At 31.1% G+C, this 14164-nt stretch overlaps 1 protein-coding gene across 1 annotated transcript in view; it reads right to left on the minus strand.

Annotated features, from left to right (window-relative positions):
* Nucleotides 1-4933: 4933 nt before the first annotated feature.
* Nucleotides 4934-14164, minus strand: part of LOC129231357 (NECAP-like protein CG9132) — a 43719-nt gene continuing 34488 nt past the window's right edge. The window contains exons 5-7 of the mRNA XM_054865649.1: nt 13488-13602; nt 9769-10076; nt 4934-5070 (exon numbers count right to left, since the gene is read on the minus strand). Of these exons, the coding sequence (XP_054721624.1) occupies nt 5013-5070; nt 9769-10076; nt 13488-13602 (481 nt within the window). The 3' untranslated portion in view covers nt 4934-5012. The remainder of the gene's footprint in view (nt 5071-9768; nt 10077-13487; nt 13603-14164) is intronic.

Raw genomic sequence — 14164 nt, forward strand, 5'->3', positions numbered from 1 at the left:
TTATTTCACTTTATAAACAAAAGGTTAACGTAATTCGGCAGAGAACTAATTGGTGTAAATATTTTATCATACAAAAATTAAAGTTATCACAGAAAGAACAGATTTTGAGCATTAAGAAAGAACACTTATTCAATAATAACAATAAACATATATTTTTTTTTTCATGGGCAAAACAGTTGCAAGAAGTCTGTGCAGGCAAATTACATGACAGTTCAGGTTTAGGAAAACAGTTCATAAATCAAAGGCAGCACCTAAATTCAGTATGCCAATGTTTTTCCTTTAAGGAACAAAAATAGAGTTTCAAATAGTTTTGAGCTATTGAAAGCAGACAATTCATGGACTTATTTTTTTTCCTCTTTAATTCGTTTTTAAACAAAGGAACTCAAATACTATTTTATTGCACGGAAAACTAAGGAATCAAATTTTGAATAAATATCAAGAAATGAAACTTTAACAAGTGTAAAGAAACATTTGATTACAATAAATACTAAGATATCAATTTGAAAATGTATGATGATAGATAAAATAACTAATTTCAGTGTAGAGTCTAACATAAAATGATCAATCTTGCAGATTGGAAAGGGATACAAGTGAACTTAGACACAATTTGAAAAATGTTGATGAGCAGTAAGTATAAACATGAAAAAAAAAAAAAAATGCATTAAGTTAAAAATCATGATTTTAATGTCTAAAATATAAAAATATGAAAGAGAGCTACTCACACATCAAGGCAAAAAGGATGAAATATAATTAACAGCATTGTTCAATTTTGCCATGATTAACGTTAGGTATAGAACTTTATTTCTACAAAATCACCATGTAAACTGATATTCTAATTATATTACTCTTATATCACAAAGAAAATCACATCATTTAAATTTTGCACCCGTGTAAGCTAAAATAATAGCATAAGAAAATGTAATATTTTTGAAATAAGCAGTTATAGAAAATAATCACATTATGAAGCAGTATTATAGTTATATAACTACATATATTGAGCTATAAATAATAACTAACAATGTAAAATAGTTAACTCTTAACAAACGTTATTTTTTATCTAACAAAACATAAATTTGCTGAAAATAAAGACTTTAAGGTTCTTAAAATAGTAAACTTCACTTTTGGCAAAAACTAATTGCCTAACAAGACAGTATTATATTTACACAAGACACATAGTGAGGTATAAGTATCAATTTGTAACATAAAATAATTGCATCTATAATTTTATTTCATCCTGCAGACTACTGCACTTCAAAATTAATGACATATGACAGGGATGGCGAACCAATGAAGCGCAAAACAATATTTTGTGCATGCCATTGAGATTTTCTCAAGTTCAGAGAATTAAAGGAAACTCAAGTTTATTACATACCCTCATGTGTCTTCATTTGATAAACTGAACTTGTCCCAACTCGACTGGTTGGAAATTGCAGAATTTGAAATGCAACTAATTGATTTCCAGTTCTGCTCAATATAGATTCAGAAACTTATTGCAACAAGCAAGTAGTGTTTGATAGGTATAAAAAGATTAACAATCAATTTAAGTAAAAATGCCAATAAAATTTTTTTCGGAAGGATTGAATTCGATTTGAGAAATATTAAACTGTTGGAAGAAGCTGGCTCTGCTATGTTCATTATATTTTCCTTTACCTATGCCCGCACGTCATTATTTTCAGAAATGAAAACTATTAAAGAAACCTTGTTGCAGATGACTAATTCAGCACACGTTCTGCTACAAGTAACATCTTTCAATCTTACTCTATGTTATTTGTCATCTATTTTGCAACAACAGAACTTGCAAATGCTACTTTAATTTGGTTTCACGTAAAATAAAAACACAGTGCAAAATGTATTTTTTGGTAGTAAATAAAGAGTTTTGTGTTGCTAGTAATAAGCTTAATTATTTTCGAATAATCACAAGTCAAAGTTATTTGTCGGAATCTCTACAGCTCTTATTTAACATCTTTCGAAAAAATGACAAGTTGATCCATAAAGGTAAGCCACCCCTGACACGACATAATATTTTATACATATTAAATAACTTTGTGCTAAGCAGAACTTATTTCAACAAAAAACAAATCTAAGCTCGGAATAATGAACATTGCTTCTACAAAAAAAAGAAAGAAAGAAAGAAACCTAAATTATAAGACAAAACAGCATGCAAGTTATTACATTAGCAAGTTGCACAAAACTCATAAAATAACCAAGGTATAAAGAATCAGATTTGTGAAATTTTATTTTTTTTCAAGCCAAATTCAAATAAAACTGACAAATTAACAAGACGTGGAAATATCTTTTAAGTGTTTAATCATAAATGGTAAAAGTTGTGGTATCCATCTATGTATCTATCCGTGTCATCTCTACTCCTAGTGAATGAGAGAAAACTGAGCATTGAACCAGGTATCAATAGATTCCTAATTTTTCAGACTACATGTTTGGCTAGGTTGCATAATTCTAAGATTTTCTCCCCCTATCTCCCATTTTAAAGCTATATCACTGTTTCAGTTGTTCTGGGCAATGCAGAAGCTAGCAGAATGCATGTTCCGCACAAAAGTGAAAGAACTAAGGCGCATCTTTTGAAGTGTTGCTAATCTAGCCACCTTGGCGGCAAGCTTCATTTAAATTAAAAAAACATTTTTTAACTATGGAAACATATAGATAAAAGAAAACAAACAGAGGAATAAACAAGTTGAATTGCAATTAAGAAGTTAATTATTGGAAGCTTATACAATGCAATAGAATCTCAATGCTAATCTGAAAGGAACACAATGGAGTATTATACATGTAATGGGATAATATTCATCATTTTATGACATCTGCAAAACTTTTATCATTAAATATTTATATATGAATTATAATTGAAGTTAACACATACAACATAATTGAAAGTATTTAGTAATGTATTCACAAATACAAATGTGATTTTTAAAAGTGTCACAAATTAGAAAAAAGTCAAAAATTTGAACAACGTTTAACCTGAAGTAAAACTGAATAGAAATGAATTTCGAGTAGATTTATTTTCAAATGCACAAAATAGAAGTTATTTGAAAATATCTGTTAAAATAACATGCAACACTTTAGGCAGAACAAAAATATTAGCACAGTTCCAGAGTAACTATCTCAAGACAGTACAGAATATAAAGAAAAATTATATATAAATTCAATCAGGTTCCAGGTACTCACACACACAGACATACAAAAAAAAAAAAAAAAAATTGTGAATAAGTATTGTTTTAAACTTGAACAGCTGCTTTTAAGTTCCACATTGATGCTCAATGATATTGCCTTAGTAAAGGACTGAAGTAACAGAAAACAAATAAATGCAATTTTGCTAAAAGCCAAAAGCACTTAACATGCTTACCCTACATTTTGAAAGAATCATCTGAGACATTCAGATAGTATTTCATTAAGTTTTAATGTAAAAAATTGTGCTCCAAAATGATCGGAGCCATCTAGTTCAATAATTTTCCACAACAATAAACTGTCCATTAAAAACCCATGTAAAGAATTCATTTTCAAACAATTTCAAATTTCTTGAATTTCAAGATTTAAATTTTATCACAAATGTATATTTGAGCACCTTAAATTTTAATATTTAGTTTCAATCAATAACTAAAAATATGAGGCGTATCCATGTTTTAACTTGCAAGACACTCAATTTTTGCAACCCTTAGTACTCGATGCATACTTCCAAATGCAAAAATGGTCAAAATGAGATGCAGAATAAAGATATGAAAAGTTTGCAGAGAAAATAAATAGCAAAAACATACGAAACCTAACTTTTTTATATGGTCCCTATACACTGCAATTAGTGAAATGATCTTCATTGAAAAATAGTAACACTAAAAATTTGAAACATTTGTAACCAAAATTCAAGGAGATATTTGAGTTTAAAATTTGTAGGGACCGTGCTGCAGAAGATGAGATTGAAACATATCGTCCTTTCAGAAAAATGACATGTAGTTGAAGGGGAAAAAAAATTAGTATTTTCATTGCTAATGTTATGTCATGTGATCAATATAAAACATTACAAAAACTTGTGTAACTTCAAAAATCACTCTATGCACATACATAATTTTAAACATACATATTTTTCTCCATTCCCACCCAAAAAGTATAATTAACTGCCAGTGTGAAGTGGTATAAGTCAAAAAATTCCTATATCGGTTAATATTGGTTACACTAATGTCATTTTTTTTTTAAATCGTTTTTTCATGCTTGTGGTTTCCCTAAATGCAATTTAGGGGACTTGAGGACCTTATAAAAAGTTTGGTTTTGTATTTTTTCAATAAGTTTTTTTTCCAGTTTAAACTTTTCATATCTTAACTTGAGATCTGACCATTTTTGCAATTAGAAGTACACATCTAGAACTAATGGTTGTAAAAATAGAGGTTTTGCAGGTTAAATGGGGACACACTAATAATGCTATTCTTAAGAACTGTGTTCAGTGCTCTTGCAAGGTCCAAAAATGGTGAGCTTTGCGACCCCTAAATTTATTGCATATATATCCAGGCTCATGCCCATGATTTTGTAAAGTGAGTTTTAAATGTATTTTCATGGTGTATATATATTAAGCAGTTTCATTTGCTTAAAAACAAGACACATTACTAATAATAAAATTTCAATTAAAATTAAATATACCCTGAATATAATATGGATCATTTAATTTTTAATGCTGAAGAGATATTTATGTTTAAACATTATTTCTTTCAGCTGAAACAAAGCAGAATTCTTACATTACTATACATTCAAGATAAATAAACAAATTATAAAGTTTTGTATTTAAAATATATTTCATGTTTTAACAACTTTTAACATCATTAAACATTTCACCACGTTTCTACACATAAAGCTATTTACAGCAATTACATTTGAGTATTTATATTATTTATACACGTAGGATTTAGGAAACTCAGTGATAATAATAATATGAATCTTAAAATTGATCAAAGATACTATGTCTTACTGTCCAAATGCTACAAATTTGATATTTATTATATAAATCATATTGACTAAAAATTCATCCAGTTTTCAGTAGAAACTTCAGTTTTTCCAGATGCAGAGCTAGATCTTTGGGAAGAAAAAAAAAGAAGCAATAATGAAGATCATTATCAATCATATTTAATACATAAAAAGAAAAACAAAAACTCAAATGTAATACACAAAGATTGAAATGAGACAGTAAAGCAATAAAAAGTAACAGCATAGTAAAGTTCTTAAAGTAAAACAACTCATTCCTTTTCTTAACAGACAATGCAACTAACTTATAAGCTGCACATTTTCAATAGCTTAGAGCAGTAATTACGGTATGTACTCTAGACTAGAAGGATTTTGTTTTCAAGTAGTTTTAACTCAGTTTAAAATAGGGCTATAAACTTAAAAAAAAGTTTAATTTTAATGCTGTGACATTCAAGATTTCACAAAACCTAAAGAAATTATTTTACTGTTCAAACCTTATAAATGTACTTTGCATACTGTTTAAGTTGAACTATGCTAAATATCCTGATTGGGAACTTTATTGGGTTGCCATTGGTGACTAGAGGCAAATTTATTAATCGCTACTTTTTTTTAACTAGTTGTCACTTTTTTGTCAAAACCAAAGAAGTAACAATAACAAATTAGCTCTTAAATTGTTACAAAAACATAAAATATGTTTGAATACAGGTTAATGTAATGAATGAATGGTATTAAAAGTTAATTGCTAGAGCAGATGGGGTTCGAGAAAGTGGTGAATTTGTGGCAAATCATATTAATATGTATGTATATATAAATATGTCATATTAATATGTATGTTTGTCTTAGTTGCCACATGGTGACTGCTCATTTTGATCCTTAAACTCTGCACTGGAAAATTTTTTTAGCATGCTATCATAAATTTACAAATAAATGAGAAAACATTTAAATTGTTGACTAAAGTAACCTCAATTTGCAATCACCATCCACAAATTATGTGCAAAAACAACTGTTTCAGCAAATAATCGAGATTTGGATTGTTATACACTGAAATAAAATATAAATAAAAAATAAATTCAAAGCACAAAAAAAAAAAAAAAACCACTGATTTCAGGTTGGCGGATTAGTGGCGCTCCACTTCACCTGCTTAATTCTAATTGAAAATGTAAAAGCACTATTAAAACTTGAATTTGAATGAAAGATCATGAAATACAAAGGAGTACTTAACGTTTATCCAGCTAAAAGAGAAGAGTTAGAAATATCTTAAACCACATATCAATTGGACAAAGAAACACTTCTCTTGCCATGAAGTGATAAGGAAGAAGGATGACAGCCAGTATTCTTTGGCAGTATCAGCACTGGAAACTAGTGTAAAGGGCTCTCCATTATTGAATAAAAGGGTGCAAACCCTGAGGCAAGGAGTAAGGAAGTGATTCTGGGAATTCAGTAGTGGCTTATCCAAGAACAAAACCAGGTGTTTGTTCATTATTGTCTCCAAAATGAAAGGCCCTTGAAAGAATCTCATTTAGGCTCTACAATGCCCAGGCTACTTTTTATCCCTTGTAGTAACTGATAATGGAAGGCATGCATTTCTCATAGACAACTCAATGGCAATCCAAGTTGGGAGGAGGGGCTGAGGGGGGGGGGGGCGATGGATATTCATTACTTTCACTTAGACAAGGGGAGGAGACATTGGTTCCCTTTCTTTTCCAAGTAAGAATCTTAAATCAAAAGAGAGCCAGTTCATAAACAAAAAGGCAATCAGGGCTCTGTTTTACAGATTGAAGGGCAAGTTGGGCGCTTTTTAAGAATCAAAGGGCAAGTTGGGCGCCGCAAACTTCCGTTCAAGTCTGGGGAAAGGTCTGTTTTCACTGCATATCAGATACGAAGAAATAACCTATTAGATCAGTGGTGCACAACCTAGTCAGCAAAGCTAATCCATGAAGTCTGTTGTTATGCTCAATGCTACAAATTGAAAATTATGACCCATAAACATTCAAAGCAACGAATCACTTTTGTTCAGTATTAAGAATGATTGCTGCAAATTTGGAGCCAAATAGTCAGAAATTGGTTTTGCAAAACACAGATAGACACTTAATTTCCTATAACTATAATATGCATGTAGGAATGAGATAACAATTCTTGACTTGCAATTTTCTTTCATTTTCATGTCTTCTGATGTTATCTAAAACTTTTTAAAAAATATTTAAATTTTATCTATGTTTTGGATTGCAAGATTCATCTCAATGTAAGGTGCGGTTCTCGGGTGAAAATAAGTTGAGCCCCACTGTGTTAGATTTAAAAAAAAAAACGGTGAGAGGCATTTCCTGCAACTGTTTTCATGACGTAACATATATATCAACTGATATTACTCCATTCATTGCTTAAACAGTTATCAGGAAATTCTCGTAACTGCCAATTTCATACATAAAATTTCCTCTTGGATAAGTGGAAAAACAACAAGCAAATCATTTATTCAGAAGAAAAAAAAGTTGATTACTATTTCTAATCTATACATATAATAAAATAAGATGTTTGTGTGTGTGTGGCGCGCATCCCGGGAAAACGGTAAGGCCTAGAAAGATGAAATTTGGTATACAGGTGTACTTTTTGCTGAAGTTGTGCACCTCGGGCTTCGATTTTTGATATTTTAATTAGAAAAAAAGTTATTTAATGTTTTATGTGATTTTTAGCACTTTTTAGTACTTTTAACCTCACAGACCCCGAACCAATCGCGCCAGACAAATATTTTTGGTACTATAGTATCGGAAATTTAATTTTAAATATGATGAACAAAAAAATTTTGAAGATAGAGCAATTTTTGTACTTTTTATGAATTTTTGAAAAAACCTTTAATTTGCTTGTTTTTCTGGGTTTTATTTTTTTCTAATATCATCCTGCGAGAAGTATCAAAGCCTCATTTCTGAAATTTAAGTTGGTAATAGTAAAAACATTTCGCCCTCTTCAGAAGAAAAAAGTTCTTAAAAATACGAAATAGTTTTTTTTTACAATTTTTTTAATGCTGAACACATTATGTCCTTTCACGCATCAGTCGAAAAAAGCGTTCTTCAATCTTTTATGCCTGTGACGTCACTACTTGGGTTTCGATTCGATATTTACGATGGAATCTTAATCGCAAGCAATGTTAATCTTTTCTTTTTACTATATAGCTTACTTCTACATTTTCTGATGTGATGACCACGTGTTTTTTCGGCAGCGCTTGCTTTTTTTCTTTCCTTTTTTTTTTGTTTTATTTAGGGATTGCATTTATTTCTTTTTCCATCCCCCCCCCCAAGCTGGACCTTTCGCTGTATCTATATTACGTTACATTTCATAGTTGTGCGCATTAATTCAATAAAAACAGCGAGATTTCTTTTATCTTTGTCAAACGATACTTTTTGCACACTAAGGGGAATTTGAGCTTTTTTTTTTGCTCTACTTAAATAAAAAAAGCGGTTTTTTGAGTGTTCTTTGTTTTTTTAGGAAATGGGTGAGGAGGTCAAAATAAATAGAGATGGATAAGAAAATGTAGAGATAGATTGTAAAGGTACATAGCCGCCGAAGGCGGCAATCTTGGTGTAAAAATGTGAATGGCACAAAAAAAAAAAGATAGAGATGGATTGATTAATGCTGCTGCCAAATTTATTTAAACAACCGCCGAAGGCGGCAAACTTGAAGTAAAAAGGTAAATGACAAGTTAGCCAAACAGCCGCCGTAGGTGGCTGCTTGCACATTGGATGTCAATGCCCCCTCCCTCCCCCACATACACCATGACTTTGAAAAAACAATGCTTTCACATAAAAGTGGAAGTGCTTTTTGTTATTTTTCGACAAAATTTGCATGAAAAGTACGTTGTTTGTGTCTCCCCTCCCCCTCCTTTAAAAATATTCCAAACGACGAAACTGGAGACAGATCTAGAAAATATTTTATTCAAATTATTAATGATATAGATAGATATAGATTGATTGACACTGCCACGAAATTTATTTAGTCAGCCGCTGAAGGCGGCAACATTGGCGTAAAAAAACGAATGATAATACAGATTTATAGAGAAAAACATTGATTAATGTCGTCGCTAAATTGTTTAAGCAGCCGCCGAAGGCGGCACCCCTGGCGTAAAAAGGGGGACCAGCTGGTCGCCGCAGGCGACTAGTAACTCCATATAATGGGAAAATGTCCCTCTCAATCTTAAAAATGGACAAAATATGACTTCAGCCTGATGTGAAGGATGCCAGGAAACTATGAGAAAGTGCATTTCAAGCATGCATACTTTCAAAAATGATGACTTTTAACAAACTTATTGTAAGTTTATTCATAAAATTTATTTATGGATACATATTGGTCATATCTCATTTATTTTTCTATTTATGCAAAGGTCCATAAAAACAAATTTTACTTCATTTATGAACATACTTTAGCATCATTTAAGCATAACAAAAAAACTTTAAAAAGTCTGAAATTCCAAAGAAATCCACTTTGAAATCTAACAACAGTTTCAGTTAACCTAGAGCTACATTGTTGTAAACAACAGTGCAACCTCAATTTAAAGATTATCAAGGGACTGAAAAACGTCATACTTAAATCCAGAATATTGTTAATTAGAGGAGCATAGACAGTTAATTTAGTCAAATTGGGTCCAGTGAAATGTAACTTTAAATTGAAGAAATCATTACATCAGGTATCATTAAATCAAAGTTATACTGCACATCCATATGCCACAAAATAAAATTTAAAAAAAAAAAGAAAGAGAGAGAGAAAGAAAAAGCAGAGCACAGATGAAGGATGTGGTAGAGATAAAGCCAAATGTTTACATACGCAGATGCAGTCGTGAATTCTCCCCAAAGATCAGCCCCAGAGTTTTGCTGCGATGAATTGGATGTATTCTGTACTAAATCTCCATCTGTAGCTGGTGTTCCAAGATCTAATAACAGATCACTGCTGCTACTAACATTTGAAGCAGCTGTTTGTGGCATTTTTACAGAAGGCATGGAGCTCTGAGAGATGGTGGGTTTGCTTGAAGAAGGTGGGGGAAGTTTTATACCACCAGGAGGTGGAGGTAAAAGTCCAGGAACCCCAGCAAGAGAACTGGTTTTAGGGCGTGGTTTAGAGCTACCACTTTTTTTCTGAAAAAATGAGTTAATTCTGCAATTAAAATAAAGTAAATGGGAAGAAAAAAAATGTAGTTACATTAAAATATTTACAATTCTGACACATTATTTCCCAACTCAAAAAAGTGAGAATTTCATGTCTGATGTCAACATTACAGCTACTTTCAAGACTTGCAGAAAGGTACATCCAGGATATTTTGAACAGACAATTTGCTTGATGTGTCTCAGGCTTCTTTTAAGCATGATTGAATTCAAAGGAAAAGTTTGTACATAAAGTTTTATATGGATCTTGATACTAATTCTCACTGTATAGAGATTAATACCATGGGCATTGGAAACAGCACCATTATATCTCAGATTTAATTGTGCTGGCTTCAAATAGGCTTATCTTTTCTGCTCTAGAGAAAATGTGTGCCTGACTTATTCTGTTTGCTCTGGAGAGAAAATACTTGTTGGTGAGGACAATTTCATCAAGTTCTTTTAATATATATCAACAGCTTTCACTGAAGCTGTAGGTCCACAATGGAAAACAAAGATTTCCTACTAAGATATTCTTATTTGCAAGGCAGATTTATACTTGGGACAGCAAAATTATAGGAAGCCTTCTTACACTGGGCGTTTCATAACATACAATGCAATAATACATGGGAAATTGTAATTTTTGGGCTTAGTCCTTTTGGCTCTGAGGTACAGAATTTCTGTAACTTTGTTTATCAAAATGAGATTGACTTTAAAAAGAGAATATTGATCTTAATTTTAGAGCAAAAAAAAAAAAAAAAAAGAATAGCAAATAAATAAAATTAAAAAAAAAAGTGAGTCTTAAAATGCTACTTATAAAAAAATACTGCAATTATTTAATGCTAATTAAAAACTTTTATGGCTTTTTCTTTAATTGAATGAAAATGAAAAAAAAAAAAAAAAGTTTTCCTAATGAAATGTCCAAATTGTTCAATTTAAAAAGGTACTAAAAGTTTCCTTCTTTTTCTCAAAACTGCAGAAATAGGCATTTTCCTGACATTAAGAATATATTCTTTTTAAATTAAACTAGCTGACCGTGCGGAACTCTGCACTGTCTACGCACAAAAGAAGGCATGTAATTTGAAGACATCAGTAACAAAACCTCGTTAAATACGATGTTGGTAGTAATACTGTGACCATTGCTCCCTTTTTTGTTGTACACATTTTCAATGCAAACATAATATTATCAGAAGTTTTTATTCATGAAAAAGCAGTAATTTTGCATGTGAAAAATGGGCTGTGGCAAATACACTCCTGCCTATGTGAGCCTCTGACTGAAAGTAAAACATTAAAATGATATTTATTGACACAGATTCGGACTGATGCCATTCTGATTATCAGCATGACACTCCAACCAACCGAGCAAACGTGTCTTCGTTCTCGAATGCAATTTATTGAACAATGTGTAATAAAAAGCAGCGAAAAAACTTTTTGCTAAAAAAAAAAAACGACCATGCGTCTACGTTTTGTCATTAGCCAGCATGATACGCTTTAAATAAAATTATTTGTAAAACATGGAATTTGATTAAGGAATTAGGAAGATCACACATAATGATTGAAACAAACATTCTAGAGAAATAATAAATTACATGGAAAATAAGTGTTTTTATTTTTGAAAATTGATACAATTTTGCATAGCTTTAACCATTACAGCTTGAATGCCAGCACATGTTTTTCTTTTACTTGAACACTTAAAATTCAAAACCAAAACCAGTTGAACTGAGTGCGTTTTTTAAATGTAATTTTTTGAAATGCAATTTTTTTTTCTTTTTTTTTTCACCGAAAGCAGAGGAGAAAATTATTGCTTACTTATGAAGTAGATAGTAATTTTAATGTTCTACTTTGTATGTATTCAAATAAATAGTTAAAGGTTTACTGAGTGAAATGCGTAGTTTCAATTTGGGGTAGTATTTTTTTTTATAAACCAAAGGTCGAACACTGCTATTAGAAAAATCTACATTTCAGCATAGAATGAAAAAGATTTTCTGCCCGCCGATTTATAGTCAACTTATCTGAATAACTGTAGCGTGCATAAAGGAGTCGAAACGCCAAGGAGCACTTCTGTTGAATTTATTTATTGCCTTACGTGCATTACCTGTTACGTAATGCATAATATTATGTTATAAGTACATGCGTGTGTTATGAGTACATGTAATGCATAATATTAATCTAATTACTATAAAGGCGGACAGCCCAGGTGGGACCAAAAATCAGCTAGTTTGAAGTCGAACGCTGTACTGAAAAAACTTATCAAATTTAACTGAACAACTAAGTCCAGTGCTTTTAAGCTTTATTTACAAACAAAAACAAAAAGAAAAAACAGATTAATTGGGATTTTTTTTTCTCCCGAAACGACACAAAAAATTGGAAAATTGTATTAGAATTTCGCTTTAAAAAAATCTGCATTAGAACTACAGGCTGCATCAAGGTTTTGCAACAGCAAGGAACGTTTCCGAAAAATTGATTTTTAAACCATAATTCTATTTTTTGTCAAAAGCCAGTCCAGTAAGCTTTAAAATGGGGGGGGGGGGGGATTTCCTGAAGAAATAAGAAACATCTTGCATACCGATAGAAAAATAATCCATAGAAATAATATATAAGATAAGATATTGAAGAGAAGTGTTTTTATTTTTGAAAATTTATACAATTTGTTATTGCAGGCTGCTTGAACCGTTATGGCTTAGATAGCAGCACGTGTTCATCATTTAACCGAACGGTTAAAATACAAAATCAGTTAAACTAAGTTCGTTTTTAATGTAGCTTTTCGAATATAATAAAAATGTGACTGGCTATTTGTTTTTGGCCAAACTAAGAAATATACTCAAATGTTCATGTAATGCACGATACTTGTCTAATTATTCGATGCAGATCGTCCGGGCCCGGCCCGAACACTTGTTCTCCTAGTTACCATTCGAACGCTCTGCTGATCGAGCTATTCAGCTGTCGGTCATAGTACAAACTAAACTTATAAATTTAACCGAAAACCTCAGCCTGGTGCTTTAAAACAGGTTTTTTTTGACAGAAAAACTAATTTTTAGACCATGGGTCTATTTTTCGTCATTAGTCTGCACGATAAGCTTTAAAATGAGGTGTAAATCAAAGAAATTGATCAATAATTGAGGAAGATCTCCCGTAGGAACAAAAAATAGGCTACAGAAATAATATATAAGAATAATGCCACTGCATGATCTATGAAATAAATTGTTGAACTGATAACTAAGAACAATTCTCACTGAGTCAACAGATTTCTATTGAAAAGATCAAACTAAAAGAACAAAAAAAGTAAAGCAAGTGTGAACTGCATAGCTACAACCAGTACAGAAAAGAGCAGTTCCCATTGGCTGAAATAAATTTCTTATCTGAAGCAATATAATGCACTTACTTGTGAGAGAAACATGACATACTTACACCAATATTCATATTTATAGTGATTGTTTGACCTTCTTTAAATCCCAAATCTAGATTTGGCTTCCCTTCAGATGCATCTAAACCTTTTTCTATTTCTTCACTTTTTTCTAACCATCTATAACATTGAGAAATAAAAAGAAATAAATAAAAATTGCTTTTCACAATAACAGTTTACAAAATTTATTCTCTGACATAGTAATGTCCAGAATGTTACAAAATCTTTAAGCATTTTAAACACCTTATCATACCTGTTATCTTTGAAGAAAATGTTTATTTGTGAAAAAATGTTTATTGTGTGTGTGCTTTTAACATACAAATCTATGCACAATCGAAATTTCAATAATCAATGTGATAGAGAAAATTAATGCACAATGTATTTTACATGCAGCTTACGATGTCATAATATGTAAAATTTTGGAAGTTACTTCTAGTTAACTGAAATCAATTCCAAAGACAGGGAGTGTCATCAGTGACTACCAACTTAAAAACAAGGTGTGACAGCACATTGAAGTAGCAACTGAACAGTTAAATATGTTGACTGCCAACATTACTTATATTGGACATTTGGAGCAAGCCTAATTTAATACTATCATAGTTTCAAAAAGTTAATTTCGTAAAAAATTGGAAGTTCAGACAAAATAAATAAATAGATAAAATAAAAAGAAAAAAATGACTAT

Source organism: Uloborus diversus, chromosome 10 (genome assembly GCF_026930045.1).
Source record: "Uloborus diversus isolate 005 chromosome 10, Udiv.v.3.1, whole genome shotgun sequence".
Classification (NCBI taxonomy): domain Eukaryota; kingdom Metazoa; phylum Arthropoda; class Arachnida; order Araneae; family Uloboridae; genus Uloborus; species Uloborus diversus.